At 39.3% G+C, this 21619-nt stretch overlaps 1 protein-coding gene across 1 annotated transcript; it reads left to right on the forward strand.

The window, feature by feature from the left end:
• Positions 1–14760: 14760 nt before the first annotated feature.
• On the forward strand, positions 14761–21138 carry nkx6.1 (NK6 homeobox 1). The gene is made up of 3 exons (XM_039778938.1): positions 14761–15618; positions 16553–16725; positions 20265–21138. The coding sequence occupies exons 1-3, from the start codon at positions 15057–15059 to the stop codon at positions 20499–20501; spliced, it is 972 nt and encodes a 323-aa protein (XP_039634872.1). The 5' UTR covers positions 14761–15056; the 3' UTR covers positions 20502–21138.
• The last annotated feature ends 481 nt before the right edge of the window (positions 21139–21619 follow it).

The following is a 21619-nucleotide window of genomic DNA, read 5'->3' on the forward strand; positions in this document are numbered from 1 at the left end:
TCAAAAAGGCAATATTGATTTTTTTTTTAAACGTTCAAAAATATTCACTTAAGACAGTGGTTCACGTTTATGTTGGTTTTAAGCCCCCTACCGCTAGATGGATATGCTGAGATGCACCACTAGTGCCCTCGCCTAGCAGGGCCTGACTTTTTGCTAGAAGCTAACAACGTAGCTATGGCTGAACTTTAGCATATCAACATTAGCTCACTAAGAACCTGGGAACCACAATCCCAAACTGGCAGTTTGACTTTCTGTGTACTGAATTGTTTACCTAAAGTAAACTTCTTTGACTTTTATGAACATCATGTTATTTTTTTTAAATATTAGTTTTTCTAAAATTATACTTAAAAAAATCCCAATATATCGCCTTACGCACAGTATCGCAATATATTGCAATATATTGAATCGTGACCCATGTATCGCCAGATTCTTGCCAATTTATTTATTTTTTATTTTATTTATTTATCCTTTATTTTACCAGGTGATGTCCCATTGAGATAGTCAAATCTCTTTTACAAGGGAGCCCTGGAGCAACAGTACACAAGTTACACAGAATCACAAAAACAGACACAGCAAACAAAACTGATTTACAGTACATGTAAAACAATTTAAAATAACATAAAAAGGCTTATTGAAAACATGTGCATTGTTCAAATTTCGATTGTTTAAGTAATTGCACAATACCAATACACAGCCCAATTGCTTAATAATGTAGATTTATTAGAAAGGTTACTCACAGTATACTTCACAACACCATGTAATGTTCATCAATATCAGAATCTATTTTCTGTCCATATGTGTTCACAGACATCCAAACCTTGAAATGAAATAAAATGATAAAAATATAAAAGAAAAAGAAAATAAAGAATAAAATAAAATGTATTGCAATTTCTAATGACACCATCATTTTTTACTTTGTATATTATTCCCTTTAACTTTCTATTCCCTTTCAGTGGTGGGCCTTGTATATTTTAATTTTAATGATGAAAAAGCACAATGGGTCACGTATAACATTTGGGCATAAACAGTGTTTATATTGTAACTAATCTAATTATGTTTGCTTCTTCACACAATGTGATCCAACAGCTTACCTATACCTTCCACACTAACAGCAGCTATGCACACTACTGGCTCTTCTGTGACACTATCTTAACCCTGGTGGGTGTTGTCTTCCTGTCGACCATGAACTTGTTGTCCATCCAGGGGCCTGTGCGTAGATTCTAATTTTCGTACGCAAAAACAATATTCTGATTTACAACACCTTGCGGCGCACTATTCTCGTTATACATACGGATGTGCGTTACCTTATGCGGTCGTGCACGAGCCTCACGCTCCTCCCAAGGCCGTCCCATATTTGTCCTAATAAGGTCCATGTTAATCAATCAGTGAATATTCCAGCCTTGAAAGGAGCCCTTGATCACCAATCACGAAATGGAAAAATGGGGGAAAATCCCGATTCAGTGATTGTGAGATCGATGTGCTCCTAACAGAGGTAGAACCTCCAAACTAAATCCTGTTTGGAAGCCTTAACCCTTGTGTAGTGTTCATATTTTTGTTACACAAACTTAATAATGTAATGTAACAGATTTAGCTCAATTACCAATGATACATACGTCATAATTCATGGTTCATATTTACCCCCGTGAGATTACATTTATGATCATATGATCCCCTAGTGCCCCCTAGTGGGAAGTAGATCTAAAAGTCAAGGTGCTATACTTTAATGAACTCCTCCTAGAGATTTCATCAGATCCATTTCAAATTCGGTCTGTGTCATCTTAAGACCTTAGCGATGAAAAGTTATTAAAAGCAAAACTTTTTGGCCAACGGTGTGGCCGTGGCGTGGCGGCCATTTTGAGCATTTATCGATGATCGAAGAAGTTGTTGTAACTTTACTGTACATTGTCCAATTTGGCCGAAATTTCTTTGGACAAAATTGTCATATCGCCCCCCGCTGGCAACAGGAAATCAGCCTTATATGAAAAACATCATCTGATTTACATGAAACTTATAATGTGTGATCTAACTCTCATAACTGTTTGACGCAGAGTCTTGTGTGAGGTATCGTTGAACTCAGCAGGGAGTTCCCGAGCGGCATTTGCCAGAAACCTGACGCGCTCAGAGGAGCGAGGGCCCGTCCATCGCTGCTTGCAGCTTTAATTAGGAATTATGATTACCAAGGATGATAAAATGCTAATGAAATGCTAATGAAAGACTATTTGGATCCAGACATAACATGGAAACAACAGAAATGTGCCTCTTGGTTAGTTGTACTTTTTTGAAAACATTACTTAGGGGGTCATGTTACCCGGATTGAGATGGCCGCATGATATTATCTGTGTGGGTGTGGGTGTGTGAATACTATAAAGTTTGGTGTTTTTGTTGAAGATAAGAAGGTAGATTTCGTTCTCTACAAATTGGTGCTATTAGCAAAACATTTGATACATAAATGTAGATATTTTAAGACCAAACCTTCCCTGATCCATTGGAAGAAAGAGTTCAATCTGTTGTGTAAGTCATTGAAACAGAGAGTTTATTTCTGTTTCCCCTGATTGCCAACACCTAGAAGAACACTTTTCAAGAGCTGAAAGGAACTGTCATTATTGTTACCTGTGTGATTTCAATACATTTCTGTGAATTTCATTTCCGTTTACTCTTTTCTTTTGTCTCTATAGTCATAACAATTTATACATTTATGGTACATCCCTGCAGCATATCCTTATAGCCCAGGTTCTCCTGAAAGAAATGATGTCTAGAACTTGATGGTGCGTTACAGGGTTGCAGTTCTACAAAGATTATTACACAAGGAGACCAGGGGAAACAAAGTTGGGAACAAATGGCTTAGACCTGAGAGGGTTCAACTATTCTGGACCCAGCTTCTTATGTGTTTATCCATCCCATTTAGGATCGACACATCTCCCAGAACAAATAATGTCGGGCTGAATGGAGCCTGGGTGCCTGCAATCTGACATAGGTTATCATGCATCCCGGTCCAAAGTTCCTGGACCTTATTACAGGACCAGAGGACATGAAGTAACTGGCCGTCCTCTGTCTTACTGTGTCTCTAATCATTAACGTGACTGTCCTTTATCTCCTAGTGGAAACGACTGTCTGCCTCTCCATGTTACCAACACTCTTTCCATGCATGAGTTTTTTAGCTTTGACAAAGTGATCTCTAATGTTTTCAGCTAAATGCCTCTTCATACGATTTCAACAGAAGACAAAGCCAAATAACTCAGATAATGATTCAAAGTCATTGTTGTCAAATCTTTTACTTTGTAGTTTATTTCTGTTGGTTTGACATTTATGTCTCTTTGTCGTCGTGCATTTTTAAAAGTGATGTCAGCATTTTGAGGCTACAGAGGTGTCTTTGATAAACGTCTTGAGTAGAGCTGCAGCAGCTGATGATGTGTTTAACTGACAGTAGCTAAGTTTCCATCCACTTGTCAAACGAATTATCTGAAGTTCGGTAAAAAAACTCCTGTGAATAAAGCTGAGTGTGAAAGTGTGTTTCCATCCAACGGCTTTAAAGTGAATAAAAACCTGTTGCGTAATGACGTCACACATGCTGTTTTGCGATTAAATTGGTATTTGGAATTGATTTGAGACATTTTAAGGTGTTTCCGTTCATTTTCGCACTGAATCGCACAACATTCAAGCAAACTTTTGCTAGATAAAAGTAGTTGTTAATATTAGAAGCCAAGGAAGCTCCGATGGGCCTTTGGCTGAGGATCTGATCCAGCTCATCAAAAAGGTGGAACTCTCCTTTTATTTTCCATCCGGCACGGCTGAGAGACAACTCTCTTTTTTGAGACATGTATCGCTGTTAGAGCTCCTTCCATTTACTCCGCAGGACGTCCCACGGCTTGTCCTAACCTTTGTTGGTCATTTCCTTCGCGCGTTCCTGATAAATTATGGCATTTCTTAGATTTTTCCTATCTAAAATAGCCGTCTATTTACACTTTGTCTATTTACGCCTGTAACTTTCTCCTAAATTCACCAAAAATTAGCATTTGATAATGCCTCACTTGCATATTTAAACAAAACATAAAAAAAAAAGTTGTAACACAAAAATATATTTTTTAATGTAAGTAATCAGCCAGGGAAGATTCATGTTGATATCTGTTAGTCAAACGTTTTTATTGACATGTCTAACATTTTATAATCCATTTCTTTAAGGATGTTTTCTCTAAATGGGTTTTTCTCAGACTCTGAGTCAGAAATCTCCACTTCAGCAGCACTTACACACACCAACCATTCCTGTATCACTCCTATCTACTGCATATTCTGAATGGTTTTACTGAGGACTTTGTTCAGATATCATTAATAGCCTGATTTGTTACATTTTATAACTAAAAACGTGGCAAAAAATGGATTTTTTATGCTGTTGACAGCATATTCTGATTTATGCAGCGATAAAAGGCAATATCTAAACTTCCCTCTGTAAAAACCTTTGACTCTAATATGTCGACAAAATGAATGCAATTTTGAACCTGGCTTTATCTAATGTTCACATTTCTGTTCTTGTATTCAAGTTAGCGCATATTTAAAGCTACATTGTGAAAGAAATTCTCCCATCTAGCTGTGAAATTGTATATGACAACCAACTGAATATTACTTTCTATTATTCCAAGAAGTACGACTTCGTCCGTGAGTGTTCCTCCCAGCGTAATAATAGTTTTACGTTATGTTGGTTTAATGTGTGTTTAAATGTGCTCTAGAAATAAACTTTACTCACTGAAAGTTAACATAAGGAACATTTTACAGACCCAGAGATATGTTGCTTATAATAATTAATCAGAAATCACAATCAGAACAAGTTTGATAGTTGATTAATAATGTTTATTATACAGATGATAGATTATAGATATAGACCAAGATGTAATAACAAGTTTATAACACTGACAACACTGCAAGATACAACTATTATAAATGCATTAAAGACAATTCATATTCCTTCATATATAATATACAACATCACATAATCTTTAGATTTAAAATAAAACATCTGGAACACACATACACACACACAAACAGAGAGACACACACACACACACACTCATAGAGACAAATACACACACAAAGACACACACACACATAAAGGTACAATTATTTATAATAAAACTCTTAGGCGACAGTAACGTTAAAAAGTGAATTCCCAACATGTTAAACAATACTATAATCACACTCATCCACTAACTCAACTCAACTAACTCAATATATATACAATATAATATCATATTTACAGTATATATGTACACAACATACTAATACAGACGATAAGGGAACATCTGCACCCTGTCAGGATCACGCACGCATTCTGACATTCAAAACATATTTTAGATTATTATAATAATAATCATTGGGTATTTATGTCTCATTTCCCATCATTTCTCTTTGTTGTTTTTGTAATCTCTCTCTCTATCTTTTGTGTTGTAGTTTAAATGTTTTCTCTGCATGAATGTTGTCCCATCCCTTGTTTTAAAGCCAGTGTATACCAGGCTGTATTAACGGCAATGATGAAATGATCATATATGCATATTAAGTGTGTGTGTGAGCTGAAAGCTGCGCTCCTCTCCGTGTCCTCAGGTTCACAGCGACTACAGCAGCACAGAGCATCAGCAGCAGGACACTGAGCACTGAGCATCGCACTTTGAAGAAGGTGGAGTAAATCCCAAAGGGCTCCATGTACACTACCACAGTTCTCTCTGCTGAATCACACTGATAATCATATCCGTTATAAACTACACACCAGTACTCCCCTGCGTCTCCCACTGAGATATTAGAGATGACCAGGATACCTTTATTATAGTACCTGCTCACGCTGCTCATGCTCTGATCAAACGTTACACTAAAGATTCTTCCCTCTGTTCGGTTTGACTTGATAAACCAATCATGCTGCTTACCCTTTCTCCAATCTCTGCATCTGAGAGTGACTTCTTCTCCCTCTGAGAACAGCTCTACAGCAGGGGGGCCAAATTTGGGGCACACCACCAGCTCATACGTTTGCTCTCTGATAGAGACTTTACAGGAGTACCGACCTGAGTGATTTAACATTAGAGATGAAAACACCAGCGAGTAGTTTTGGTCTACTGAAGGAACAGTCAGGTTTTGTAGTTCTAGTTCAGGGTAAGATTCTGTTTTTAGATTATACTTCCACCAACGTGGGGGCTGTTCATCAGTGGAGTCAGTGATATAGCACGGCAACACAGCGGTCTCTCCCACTGAGCCGTAGATTGTATCATACGTTACCAACCTCACACTGAAACCGCTAACACACTGCTGTTGAGTCATCACCAGACAGTTGTACTGTGTAAGGTCTGTTGTTGTGACGTTGGAAACACAAAGAGCTGATGTGTTTGTCACCACTTGGTATCTTCCTCTGACATTGTCGATCACTAATGTCGTCTTGTCCCCAAAAACTCTGCTCCATGTTTCTTGCTCATATCTAGAGTCCTGTTTGAGCCACTGGATATCCAGATTATCAACTGCTCTCCAACATGGCAGGTCCGCTGTTCCTCCAAGTATCACTCCTATAACGCTCCCAAGTTTTGAAGTAGTACAAACAGTGATAGTGAAGTTGTTGTCATGCGTCACGTTGCCCTCAGTCCAACACTCCTCTCGGTACTGGACGGAGTCTGAATGGGTCAGGTTGAGGATGGTGTAAGAAGAAGGATCCACCGAGCTGACAAGTCGTTGTTTCAGGTCTTCAGGTACTGAGGAGCTGTTGGACCAGAGGTCAGAGGTGTTGGACCAGAGGTCAGAGGTGTTGGACCAGAGGTCAGAGGTGTTGGCCAGAGGTCAGAGGTGTTCCACAGGACAAGCTTCTCCTCACCAACAGATCTGGAGATCAGGCAGGAGTTGGTGTTCTCGGGGAGGTTGAAGGTGTAAGAGTCTCCTTCCTCTCTGATGATGATCTGTTCTTGAGCATGGATGTAGTTGATGAGAGCAAACAGCAGGAAGGAGAGATCTGTGACTGCAGCCATTCTGCTCCGAGGTCGACAAACACTGACACCACTCAGCTCATATACGCTCTACACCAACTCTCATCAGCAGCTGCTCTTTATCTGGTATCACACATGACTTCTTTATCTCATCATCAGAGGAAACTCTGCAGCATCAGCTCTCTATCCAGTAATCAGTAATGTCCTTTACACGAGTCTAAAACCACAGAGGCTGACGGGTCTTCATACACACATTATTCAGAGAGGAGAGGAAACATCCAGAGATAAGAGGGGTGTGTGTGTGTGTGTGTATGTATATGTGTGTGTGTGTGTATGTGTGTCTTTGTGTGTGTGGGTGTCTGTGTATGTGTGTGTGTGTCTGTCTGTGTGTCTGTGTGTTTATGTGTGTGTGTGTGTGTATATGTCTGTGTGTGTGTCTGTGTGTGTGTGTGTGTGCGTGTGTCTGTCTGTGTGTGTCTGTATGTGTATGTGTGTGTGTGTATATGTCTGTGTGTGTGTCTGTGTGTGTGTGTGTGTGTGCGTGTGTCTGTGTGTGTCTGTATGTGTATGTGTGTGTGTGTGTATATGTCTGTGTGTGTGTGTCCGTCTGCCTGGTGTCTGTGCGTGTGTGTGTCCGTGTGTGTGTGTGTACGTGTGTCTGTCTGTGTGTGTCTGTGTGTGTGTGTGTGTCTGTGTGTGTATGTCTGTGTGTGTGTGTGTGTGTGTAACCAGTAACATTTCTCTGTCAGGTAAATGCAGTAATACAATGTTCTCTCTGAAGTAGTAGTACACAGTAAGTCAGTAGTATACAGTGGGGTAACACATTCCAGTTCTTTACAACTGTTTCCACCCTAAATCTTTACATGTCGGCCTAACACGACTTTAGAAACCTCTCACTCAAACTACACCCCCAATCTCCAAAACCAGCAGTTATTTGTCAGACTTTCACTCAGTTTTCATTTGCATGAAAAACATTTGATCAATTTTCAAATAACAATTCTCTACCTAAGACACACAAATCTAACAAGAAGTGACTTGCTTTCCTTCTCCAAACACAGCCAATAACAATGCTGCACTTATTCACCAGGTCACCACACACACACACACACACTCCTAGAGATTGGAGATATGGCTATCGTTAGCTCGACCGTTAGCAGTTGTTGGTTGCATGTGTGGTTAGTTTCAGTGTCGGTGTAGTCCGCGAGTACGGCACGTTTAATGTGCACAAATCCACAATATTCTCATGTCTGAGTTCTCCTTTTGACACAGGACTCTGTAGAGAAACAGACTGGGCTTGTCTCTCTTCCATTTGTGAATCTAATCGAACAACAACTACGTGATATTTGGGCTACCATGTGGTAAAAGCTGAGTTGACTGGGCGCTCCCATAGTGCCGTAACATCACAGGGAAACTAGAAATGTGCCAATCATGTTCATTTGTCACATGAAATGGTAGAAGTACAGTTCCAGTGAAATGTTATCACATCAGCTCCTTCAAGGCTGTCAGATCGCCATGCCAACCGTTATCAGTAGCTGCTCTTTTTCTGTTTTTATCAAACACAACTTCTTTATCTCATCATCAGAGGAAACTTTGCAGCATCAGCTCTCTATCCAGTAATCAATGTCCTTTACACAAGTCTAAAACCACAGAGGCTGTGTGTGTGTGTGTGTCTGTGTGTGTGTGTTTCTGTGTGTCTGTGTGTGTGTGTTTCTGTGTGTCTGTGTGTGTATGTCTGTGTGCGTGTGTGTCTGTGTGTGTGTATATGTCTGTGTGTGTGTATGTCTGTGTGTGTGTCTGTCTGTGTGTGTGTCTGTGTGTGTGTATATGTCTGTGTGTGTATGTGTGTGTCTGTGTGTGTGTATGTCTGTGTGTGTGTCTGTGTGTGTGTATGTTTGTGTGTGTGTCTGTTTGGTGTGTGTCCGTGTGTGTGTATATGTCTGTGTGTGTGTCAGGTAAATGCAGTAATACAATGTTCTCCTCTGAAGTAGAAGTACAGAGTAAGTCAGTAGTATACAGTGGGGTTGCATATTCCAGTTTTTTACAACTGTTTACTCAGTAGATCTTTACATGTCGGCCTAACACGACTTTAGAAACCTCTCACACAAACTACACCGCCAATCTCCAAAACCAGCAGTTATTTCTCAGACTTTCACTCAGTTTTCATTTGCATCAAACACTTTTTATCAATTATCAAATAACAATTCTCTCCCTAAGACCCAAAAATCGAACAAGAAGTGACTTGCTTTCCTTCTCCAAACACAGCCAATCACAATGCTGCACTTCTTCACCAGGTCATGAAATCATCATGAAATGGTAGAAGTACAGTTCGAGTGAAATGTCAGCTCCTTCAAGGCCGTCAGATCGCCATGCCAACCATTATCTGTATCTGCTCTTTATCTGTTGTTATCAAACACGACTTCTTTATCTCATCATCAGAGGAAACTTTGCAGCACAAGCTCCACACACTGCTTTCAATATGCTGTCTGTTGAGGGACGGGGGGTCCACTGATGTAAAAATCAAAAGTGGGGAGTGTAGTGTGAGTGTGTGACTGTCTGTTGAAAATGTTCTGTCTTGGCAAATCTATCTAAGCATGCTGTAGCCTCTTACATGGCCTCATTTTTATTGTTTCCCCGTGTCTCACAAAATGTTTCATTAAGTACAACAACATGCGAAATATATATATATATTTTAATCGCTCTAATTGCCACAAAATGCATGTGTTTTGAAAAACGGTAAGAAAAACTTTTAAAATCTTTTCGTTTCGGTTGAAGATAATATTTTAACGGTGCAAAAGTCGTCCACATTTCATTGCCTTGATCCTAATTGTGTCCGAAGATGCGACAACAAGTCAAATTTACAAATAGAACATGATTTTATTGTTGTACTGTTTTTTTCTTCTTCTTTGGGTTAAAAATAAACATGTTTATTTAGCATGTTAGTTTTGTCCCTAATGTGCTCGTGCTGTGTTCCCCAAGTGGTAGACAGGTCTCAGCTGCTACAATGAGTTTATTTTTATTTTATTACATTGCATGTCATTTGACTGATGCTTTTATCCAAAGCGATTTACAATTGTGACATATCAGAAGTCACACACCTCTGGAGCAACTAGGGGTTAAGTGCCTTGCTCAGGGACACATTGGTTGATGTATCTCAGTGGGAATCTAACCCAGGTCTTCCACACCAAAGGCATGTGACATATCCACTGCGCCCCCCCCCCCCTGGGTCGAATGTCAAACTACGCCTATGGTCTGTGTGTGTGTGTGTGTGGGTGTGTGTGTATGTAATGTAGTACATTATGGTTATGTATATCACATTCATATTTAAGTGTTAAAACAAAAAATATATTTGGAGAGTTTTTCACTTTCGTTGTCTAAAATCTGACCCAAATTTCAGTTTGATATCAGCAGTTATTTGTGTAGTTTCTGTTTCTCTGATCTGTATAAATGTGGAACAATAACTAAAACGTTTAAAAGAGATAAAACATGAAGCTATCTGAGTGTAATCCTCCAAACTCTGAGCATCAGTCTGTCAGTGCAGATATAGAAATGAGCAGCAGAGGGCGCTGCTGCTCCACTTTTCATTCATTCACAGAGAAGCTCTTTCATCTGGGAGACCTAAAAAACAGGCATGAAATTTGGCTTTAAGAACATATTTTTTAATATATTTTATCAAAGATATCAGGTCTAAAATATAACTAATATTTATTTTGTAGTTCAGTCATTTTGTTTCTTTATTATCTTCACTGCAACTAAATCATTTCATACTTTTTAAATTAATTGTTTTTGCAATTAAGAGTTTATTAAAGCAGCAGAACTCATACTGGAGACAAAGATTACACTGGAAAAAAAAATGATTGCATGAATTATTTAAACAACTCTTTCTGGATCTAAACATATTCATCTTTTTGTCTCATTTTTGGAAAGAAAAAAAGGTTAAATATTTTTTATAAAAAAGTGAATATTTTGAGACTGAAGGAAAGGCGAGGCAGCTTTATTTATAGAGCACATTTCAGCAACAGGGCAATTCAAAGTGCTTTACATAAAAACGATTAAAATACAACAATAAAAGTAGAGGATATGTCCCCATTTCTTATGTTAGTTAAAAGAAAATATCTTTAGAAAACTGCACTTTAAAATGTAATTGTTATCTTATATTTTTAGTGCTGCCTTTTATATTCAATTCAATGTTCTGAGAACATTGTAATGTCTGTTTATGTATCATATAATAATAATACTAATATATGTATCATATCATGAAGGCCCAAAAAACACCAAGGGAAAAGCACTAAACAACCGTCAAAAGCGACACAAAATAGCAACAAAAAAAGTGGCAAAATTGCTGGAAAAAGGAAATATGAAAGACATCCGACTCCCCCAAAGCAGAGCTGCAGCTTGTCAACAGGCAACTGCTTGGGCACCCGGGGCCTTTAGGGGGCCAAAAACTAAAAATCAACGTGGCCGGGTTGGTTCAGTGGGTAGAGCAGGCGCACATCTACTGAGAGGTTTATACCTCGATGCAGAAGGTCCAGGGTTAGAGTCTGACCTGTGATGATTTCCTGCATGTCTTCCCCCCCTCCATCTCTCTCTCTTTCTCCCCTTTCTCACCTAGCTGTGCTGTCAAATAAAGGCGGAAAAGCCCCAAAAATTAATCTTAAAAAAAATAAAAATCTACATTTTTTCTGACGTTTTTGTCCCGTCACTTTTGGCGCCTTTTTAAAATGTTTTTTGGCGCTTTTCTTTAACGTTTAACGCTTCTTTTCACTACCATGTATAAACACCACCAACACCAACTCATAACTAGTTTTACATTTATTACTTATTTTTGGAATTTATGGTCAATTAAAAACCTAATTTATAGGAAACTATACCTAATTTTAATTCTTGAGTTAAAAAAGCAGAAATTATGAATTATTTAGATTAATATTAAAGGAAGGATCATCACAGAAGGTTATTTCAGCGAGGAGACATTTTTTCAAATGCTAACAAATTCAATAAAACACCCAAATTTCAATGAAAGCAGAGATCTGATCTTCTGCTGTACGCATGAAGCCCGTTGTGTAGGATATTTTTTTGGGGGGGGTAATTAAAATGAGGTCGTTATAGAGAAACCCATATTTGTCAGATAGATATTCAGACAACACAAGAGTTAAATAAAACAAATGACTTTTTATGTTGACATGTGAAGGGGCCTCGCGTCGTTCACATCGAAGCACGATCGAATGTTTTTCAGTTCAATTCTCGTTCTGGGAGTGAAAACAGAAATAAGGATGAGGAGGAAAGAAAGCAGTAAGTCACATGTGTGTCAAACTCGAGGCCCGAGGGCCAAATCTGGGCCCTCACAGATTATGATCCGGCCCGCATATCAATTCAGGTTCACAATACATTTTGGCCCACCTAGTTTTTGTCGCTGTTTCTGAAGTTGTTGTCTTTTCTTTTTGACGATTTGTCACTTTTTCTGACATTTTTGGGTGCTTTTTCTGAGGTTTTTGGGTGCTTTTTCGGAGGTTTTTGGGTGCTTTTTCTGAGGTTTTTGGGTGATTTTTCCGACGTTTTTGGGGCTCTTTTTTTTCTATGATGGCTGAGGAACTCAAACCTCTTCAGGACTTTATGTCGACCAAACTGTAAGTGAGAAAACCATATGACACATGCAATAATACAGTCATAGATATTGGACTTTTTCGAGTAAATAAAAGCCTATCAATAAAGTAAACATGTCTGGCCCTTGGTGTGATTCTTATTTTCCAGTGTGGCCCTCTGGGAAGTTGAGTTTGACCCCCCTGCAGTAAGTAGAGCAGACACACCAACCAGACGGCTGACTTTTGGCAGAAAAGCCAGTCGGACTGATCAGTCTCCCCGAGTTGGCCAAAAGAAGTGCCTCAGAACACACTCAAAGAGACGGCAGCTGATTGGACGAACGCGTCACATGGGTCTGGTTTCTCTGGAAATTCAAAGCCAGACTGTCATGGCGTCTCGTTCAGAATCTGATCTCATATTGTACTAAAATAATTCACCAAAACATTTCTGTTTCTGGAAACATTTGAGAGAGAAATAGGCCGTGCAGTTGCTGAATCTGTCTTCATTTCAGATCAACAAAGGTCAGTTTAAAAGATTTTCATCAGATTTTGAGAGACTCTAGTCACGCTCATCCCGCTCGTCATTTTCTGGACTAGCTCTCCACCAATCAGATTGGTCGTTGAGTCCGACTGCCCGCCCTCCGACCCAGCAAGTCAGGTCGGCCAAAAAGAAGGCCCCACACACCGAACAGACTCGAGGTCACCGACCTCAGGACCTTAACAGTAACTGTCTGAATGTCATTCAACCTTAACTATGGACGAGACATTTAGGGTCCGTCCACACGGAGACGCTTTTTGGTGCAAGCGCACATGTTTAGCATCGTTTTGGCCGATCGTCCAATCGGATCCTGTAAATTCACCGCCTGAAGACGCACTTTTCTGAAACCTGGTCCCATCAGGGCCAAATTCTCTGGGCTGGCAAAGCAGAGAAAGGGGAGGTAACCTTTCTCCTTATGACCTCATAAGGAGAAGATTCCTGATTGGTCCATCTGAGCTTTCATTTTCTCAAAGGCAGAGCAGGATACCCAGGGCTCGGTTTACACCTATCACCATTTCTAGCCACTGGGGGACCATAGGCAGGCTGGGGGAACGCATATTAATGTTAAAAACCTCATAAAGTGACATTTTCATGCCATGGGACCTTTAACAGTACCTGTCTCAATGTCATTCAACCTCAAAACGCACGTTTTGCATCATTTTGGCCGATCGTCCAATCAAATCCTGTAAACGCACTTTTCTGAAACCTGGTCCCCTCAGGGTGGAAAAAACTCAAAAATGGCGTCCTTGCGTCTTCGTTTTGGACTTACATATCGATGATGTCATCGCCACACACTACGACCGCTAGCCTTTGACCTCTTATCCCGCGACAAAGTCTCATAACAACAACAACAATGCCGGACTACATGCCTGTGTAGTTTCTGGTTTCCTTGCACTAAGCCATTTTCGTCATCTTCTATTTGTGTTTTGGTCTCTTCTTCTACTGTCTGTTTGTATACAGCGGCGCAAGCTTAATGCCCATGCTCCGCCTCTTCTTCTCCGTTTTTTTGGTGAGTGTCTGTAGCAGAAGCAGCGCCACCTATAGGCCTGGAATATCAAGTAGCGTGTTGAGTCATTTACTAATGGAGCCGATGCCAGGGAAGACGATGGAAAAAGATGGTTTTGGTACATGTGGGCGTGGCCTTGAATAACTTTAGCTATAGCTATTAACGTTAGAGTAACGGCGTTCATTCAGTCACGTGTTAACCCTTGTGTTGTCCTCGGGTCCTGGTTTGAGGCCCCAGCAATACTTGCCTCGGGCCACAACAGACCCTGGAACCGCCACTGCCCCAAAGAGGTCAAAATAACCGCTCCTGTTGATAAAAACGTTAAAAACTATTGTCAAAAACATCGTGAAAAAGCTGTTCTCCTCGGGCCCAGATTAGAGAAACAAAAATGTCAAAAAATGTCGAAAAAAAACTAAATAGAAGTCAGAAAAAAATGTCAAGAAAAGGGTTGAAAAAAGAGGCAACAAAACTCCTCCAAAAATTGATGAAAGTTATAAAAATGTACAAACTAAATAGATGAAATAAAGCAGCTGATATGTCGCCTCGGGCCCTAGATTAGGGGCGGGCTCTGCGTCACCACGTCACTGTCCGGTCAGCCAATCCGAGCCCCCCTCTCTCTCCTCCTCCAAAGTTTGGGCTGAGAGCTGACAGACACAACAGATGATCATGTTTCATTTTCTCACACAACTTCCTGATCTCCGCACAGAAACATCTGGACTGGACCCGGAACCGCGGAGGATTTTTTTGGGGGGGCTTTTTTTATTTCTTCCTCCAAGTTTAAAATTTTTTGGGGGAGGAATTTGTGCAGCTGAGCGCGAGCCTGACATGGACTTGTGAGAGTGACTCCAGAGAGGAGTTGTAGTCGGGACTGACTGAATTAAGAGACAAAAACACAAAATGGAAAACAAGCGGTGAAAAAAATCGCTGCAAGAATCGACAAAAACGTCGAAAAAAACGTCAAAAAGTTGCAAAAAAACCATCCAAAAAGAGAGGTGATGTTAGCGGTGCATGCAGGGCAGATGGACGGGTCCCGACAGAGCGCCTTCCTCCTCAGCACCCCTCCTTTAGCAGCTCTGCACAGCATGACCGAGATGAAGACCCCGCTGTACCCGGCGTACCCGCTCTCCTCCCCGGGGCCGAACTGCTCCACGTCCCCGGCCACCACGTCCCCAAACCCGGGCGGGATCGCCGTGTCTGTGTCCTCCAAGAGCTCCACGGCTGGGGGGCAGCTGTCCTCGGGGCTCGGATCCCCGCAGCAGTGTTCCTCCGCGACCCCGCACGGAATAAACGACATCCTGAGCCGGCCCCCCGCGTCCGCAGCCACGGCTTCTTGTTCCTCTGCTGCGGGGATTCTGTCCGGTTTGCCCCGGTTCAGCAGCCTCAGCCCGCCGCCGCCCCCCGGACTTTACTTCAGCCCCGGGGCCGCGGCGGTGGCCGCCAGTGTGGCCCGGTACCCGAAGCCTCTCGCGGAGCTGCCGGGCCGGACGCCCATCTTCTGGCCCGGAGTCATGCAGAGCGCGCACTGGAGGGACGCCGCCAGGTTCGCGTGTTCACCGCGTAAGTGAACGCGCTGTTCCGGGGACTCTATTCATCCTGAAAGACACTTCTTTTATCCTCTGAAAACATGCAAATAATTGGATATTTTTTCATCTAAAAAAGGCTTTTTTATCCTATAAAAACATAAATATATTTGGAACTTTATTCATGTTTAAAAAGGCTCTTTTATCCTTTGAAAACATAAATATATTTGGACTTTATTAATTCTAAAAATGCTTATTTTATCCTCTGAAAACATGCAAATAATCGGAACTTTTTTCATCCTAAAAAGGCTTTTTATATCCTCTGAAAACATGAATATAATCGGAACTTTAATCCTCTGAAAACCCTAAACATTAGTGGAAATATTTTCATCTTAAAAATACTTTATTTAAATGTTCAAAAGCCTTCTTCGATCCTGTAAAAATATACAAATAATCGGAACTTTATTCATCTAATTAAGACTTAATAAATTCTTTTAAAAAAAAATTAATTAATTTAAAAAGACTCATTTAATCATCTGAAAACATACAAATAATCAGAAATATTTAAATCTTAAAGAGACTTTATTTAGATGTTATAAAAGACTTCTTTAATCGGAACTTTATTCATCTTTAAAAACATGAAAATAATTACAAAATAAAAGTCTCTGCAGCCTTCAGTGAGATGAGGTTATTGAGCCTAAATGTTGAAATATTTCACAGTGAATATTAAATATTATTACTCTACAAAAAGAGAAGAAATGTGCAAGGCTTAAAACTTAATTTACTTCATACTGAAATAGTAAGTTAGTATGTTAAAATATATACGGATTACCGCAATTTCAACATGACCGATCCTTCAAAATAAAAGCTTTTTTATTTATTTTTTCTTCTCAAACAGCGTGTTTATTTGCTCTTCTTGTGAATATTGCTTCCTCTTGGTATTTAAAGTGTGTTTGTGTCCCCGGCTGCAGATCACAACTCGGTGCTGCTGGACAAAGACGGGAAGAGGAAACACACGCGGCCCACTTTCTCTGGACAGCAGATCTTCGCTCTGGAAAAGACTTTTGAACAAACGAAATATCTGGCGGGGCCGGAGAGAGCGCGCCTGGCTTATTCTCTGGGCATGACCGAGAGCCAAGTCAAGGTACTGCACTAATACACACACATATACACAGAAATATACAGAAATATATTACATGACCGAGAGCCAAGTCATGGTATACCATGACTACACTCTCACTGGAATACACAGACAGATACATAGAAGTATACACAGAAATATACACAGAAATATACTAAACACACACAGAAAGAACCGTAATGAAACGGGTAAATAAATACTGGAAAAATAACTGAAAGAAACATGGAAATAAAAACAAAATGCTGCGTTCAAAGACCTTCAGTTTAAAAGGGGTTTCCAAACAATTATTCATGTATTTAGCCTGTGATATTTCAGATATTTTGGCTGCATTCCTTTTGACCGATTTCATTTGTTGCTGAAAAATCAAATCAAAAATGTAAATAAATTATCAAAATAATGACGTAATGTTGATTTATGTACGTCACTTGTTTACCTTTATTTAGCTTTAATATCTTGATATCTTGGCAGCATGATCCATTCTCTGGGAATACCGTTTTAATTTAATATTAAATAAATGAAAATGCCTTTTGAAATAAATCATGAAATAAATAAATGAGGCAATAAATGCTTTATTTCCAGTTCTTTTATTTATGCAAATTAGGGGGCGTGGCTACCTCTCCCATTCAGAACAGAGCCGTGTGCAGCTGCAGGCTAGCTGAGTTCATTCAGCCATTTGTTGCTAAAAAAAAAAGTCAAATAAAATGAAAAAATTAATGATATGAAAATAAAAACAGACACTTTTTACACAGAAAAAAATTAGGTCAAAATCCTTTTTAATTTTGGGATAAAATGCGGCTGATCAGTGAGGTTCAGTTTAATTCAAACATTTCCCTATTTATTTATTTAATTATATCCTTTTTGTTGCTAAAAAATTTAAAACAATAGCCTAAAATTAAATTATAAAAATATGGAAAATGCTTCATGCATGACTGTTATTACAGCAGTTATTAAAACCTTAAAACCAGAGTTCTTCACTTTGAGAAAAAAATCAAAACAGTTTTATTTATTCATGGATAAAATGCAGATTATTGAGTTTCAGTTGAAGCCTTTTTCCTCCCCGACTGGGAGAGCTCGGGACAGAGGACGAGCAGAGCCCAAATGTTCCCGCGAGGCCTCCTCTGACAGCTCAGATATATATACATACACACACACACAAATATATATATATATATATATATATATATATATATATATATATATATATATATATATATATAGTCCTCTGACCTCAGAGAACAGCTCCAGCAGCTCTCATTTCGAAATTCACTCAGGAGATGGATTCAAAACTATCAGAACAGCTATCATCAACAGCTGGCTCACCTCATCCTAGGTCCTGGCCTTCTTTCTATTGGACTTTTATATTTGGGCATTTCCCCCTTTATTAGAGAGGAAAGATGAGACATGAAAGGAGAAAAAAAAGAGAGAGAGAAAAAAAAGAAAAAAAAAAAAAAAAAAAAAGAGAGAGAAAAAGAAAACTGTCCCAGGTCGGACTTGAACCCTTGGCCCTTCTGCACCGAGAAATACACCTCTGCACATGTGCGCCCGCTCTACCAACTGAGCCAACTGCCCACTATTACATTTATTTTTCATATATATATTTTTTTGTCCCTTTCTCTTTTCTTTTCTCTCTTTCTTGAATTATTTGTATTAATGTAATATGATCATGTGTCACTACAGAGGGACTACTGATGAAAATGAGCTTTTTTTTGCTCTAACTCTGGCACATTTACATTCTGAGTGATAACAAAAAAATGTCAATTGGATATGCATTGTCCCTTTTTAAATACCCAAATAGGCGAGGCGGCTTTATTTGTAGCACATTTCAGCAACAGGGCAATTCAACGTGCTTTACATAAAAACGATTAAAATACAAGAATACGAGTTACAGTGCAGTATAAGACATTAAACATTAAAGATATAATACATAGTAGATCTTCTGCTTCCTCCACATGTTCTCCTTTAATGTGCGATTCAAACACAAGCTGAGCTCCACACCGCTCAAAACTGGTCTTTTTCAAACATTTATTCATTTATTTAGGATATTTTTTGGGCTGCGTCATTTTTTAACAATGATCCATTTGCTGTTGTTGCTAAAACAGTAAAAATGCAATTAAAAAAATGAACATTTCTCATACAAATCTGTTTTCTTCACACTGAAAAAAAGCAGAAAAATTGTTTTATTTCTGGATTTTAGTTTAAATATAACGACATTTTCACACAAATTTAACCAAATTTATTTTTATATTTTGCCTGCATGACTTTTAGCCCCATGATCCATTTTTATGTTGCTAAAAAGAGGTAAAAAATAAAATCAAAAATATGGAAATAAAAATAATTTGTCACATTTTTACACTGAAAAGAAAAATCAAAAATGTTTATTTTTTTAAATTGTGGATTAAATGCATTTTTCAAACATTAACCAAATGTATTTATGACATTTCGATATTTTGCCTGCATGATTAGCTTTAGTTGTTTCTCTGAAATGTCATTTTAAAAAGGCCTTTCTATCATTTGTGCTCGAGCTGCTTTCAACCCTCCAATAATTGCTCCCAAAATGCATCACGTTTATTCCTCACATCTGGTCTTTTCATGTGGACTTTGTGCATCTTTTTTTCTATTCAATTCGCTTCAGAAATCACGTTTTATTGTTATAAATATTTAGCATAAATAATAATCCCTATATTCATTTTTAAGTAGTTCAATTCCCAGCCTTTATTTGGGCAGCATGACGTATAAAAATGAAGGCTTTTTATTGGTAACATCCCGCACAGTTCCAGTGTGTAGACATTTCTTAAATCGAGAGAAAAGTGAACGGACTTTTGCGCGCGCGTGTGTGTGTGTGTGTGTGTGTGTGTGTGTTGTCTCCTATTTATTTTTATTACATCATGTGTCATCATGTGTAGAGATTTCTTAAAACGACGGAAAAGTGAACAGACTTCTGCATGTGTGTGTGTGTGTGTGTGTGTGTTTCATCCTCGCTTTAATTTGTTACATCAGAATTTTTTTATTTAATTTGTTGTAATATCCTGCTACAATCAGTTGCACTGAGGCCTGTGTAGAATATGCCTCGGTGAATGGTGCACACATAAACAAAGATATTAAACATTAATCTGAAATAAATAGCCTACTGAAGCACATACACGTATAAAGAACTGTTGCATACGGAAAGAGAGGCAGAGTCTCAGTGTGTGGAGATTTCTTCAAACGAGAGAAAAGTGAACGGACTTCCGTGTTTGTGTGTGTGTGTGTGTGTGTGTGTGTCAATGCCTCCTTTTTATTTCTAACATCCTGCAGACTTGTGTGTAGGCCTAAAGATGTGTTAAAACGACCGAAAAGTGAACAGACTTCTGCGTGCGTGCGCCTGTGTGTGTGTGTGTGTGTGTGTGTTGCCTCATCCATTACTAGTTCCTTTAAGCAGACTTTCAGTGTGTAAAGATGTGTTAAAACGACAGAAAAGTGAACGGACTTCTGCTTGCATTCTACATTATCTCTCTCTCTCTCTCTGTGTGTGTGTGTTTTGTGTGTGTGTGTGTTGTCTGCAGGTGTGGTTCCAGAACCGGAGGACTAAATGGAGGAAAAAGCACGCGGCGGAGATGGCCACGGCCAAGAAGAAGCAGGACTCGGAGACCGAGAGGCTGAAGGGGACCTCGGACAACGAGGACGAGGACGACGACTACAACAAGCCCCTGGACCCGAACTCAGACGACGAGAAGATCACACAGCTGCTGCAGAAACACAAGCCGCTGCTGCTGCACACTTCAGAGAACGACAGCTCCTAAAACACACACACACACACACACACACACACACACACACACACACACACACACACACACACATATACATATATTATATATATATATACATATATCTGCCTATATGTTCCCGCGGACTGACAGAAAAGGAACTCTCGGAGTCGAACATTTCAACCTGTTGGGACACAAAGAGGACTTTTACTTTGTAAATAGAAAAGCGTGAGTTGCATCCAAAAATCAAGAGAACTACACTTAAAAAAAACTGCTTTTCTGCTTCTTTTTCTGGGAAATCAACGGAACTCTCGGAGTCTCAACGGAACTCTCGGAGTCTCAACGGAACTCTCGGAGTCTCAACGGAACTCTCGGAGTCTGACATTTCAAGATTTTGTCTCGGATGGAGGGTCCTCCTGTCGGGACACACAGAGGACTTTTATTTTGTAAATACGAAAAAGAAAAAGCGTGAGTTGCATCCTAAAAGACCACCCCACCCCCCCCTAGCCCCCCCGCTGTGAGTCCCTCATGTGGTTTTGTATTCACACACAGAGACAATAAGAAAGGCTCCACGCGCCTGTACACACCGAATATTGTCCCACTTTAATTTAAATGTCTGAAGCTGTGTATCATCATCAGCGGATCAATGTAATGCACTTTTATTTAATAAAAACTCAAATGTTACATGCGTCTTGTTCCACATCCCCCCCTCCCCCCTCCCCTCCCCTGACACATGTTAATTAATACACGTGTTTAATTCATGATGACGTCACGGATTAATGAGTTAAATTACCGCGCAGAACAGCTGATAAATCATCTGTTTGATATCCGATAGTTTAATCAATATTCATTAGTTATTTAACCCCCTTTATTGTGCTGCTGCCGTGCTGCTATTCAACATCCTTAAATATCCAGTAATTATTATTCAATTTATTTTTTAATTTTCTTTTATATATTTTTTATTATTTTATTATTTAAATTTAAAAATTTTTTTTTAACCTTTTTGTATTTATTTTTTATTTAATTATTTTTACATTTTCAATTTTTTTAATAACGTTTTTTATTTCGTTGTGTGTTATATTGTATGTTAGGCTGTGTATTTATCATCATGATCACCGTATTATGGGAGTTCCTGCTGAGATCTTCTCAGG

Source organism: Perca fluviatilis, chromosome 17 (assembly GCF_010015445.1).
Source record: "Perca fluviatilis chromosome 17, GENO_Pfluv_1.0, whole genome shotgun sequence".
In the NCBI taxonomy this organism is placed as follows: domain Eukaryota; kingdom Metazoa; phylum Chordata; class Actinopteri; order Perciformes; family Percidae; genus Perca; species Perca fluviatilis.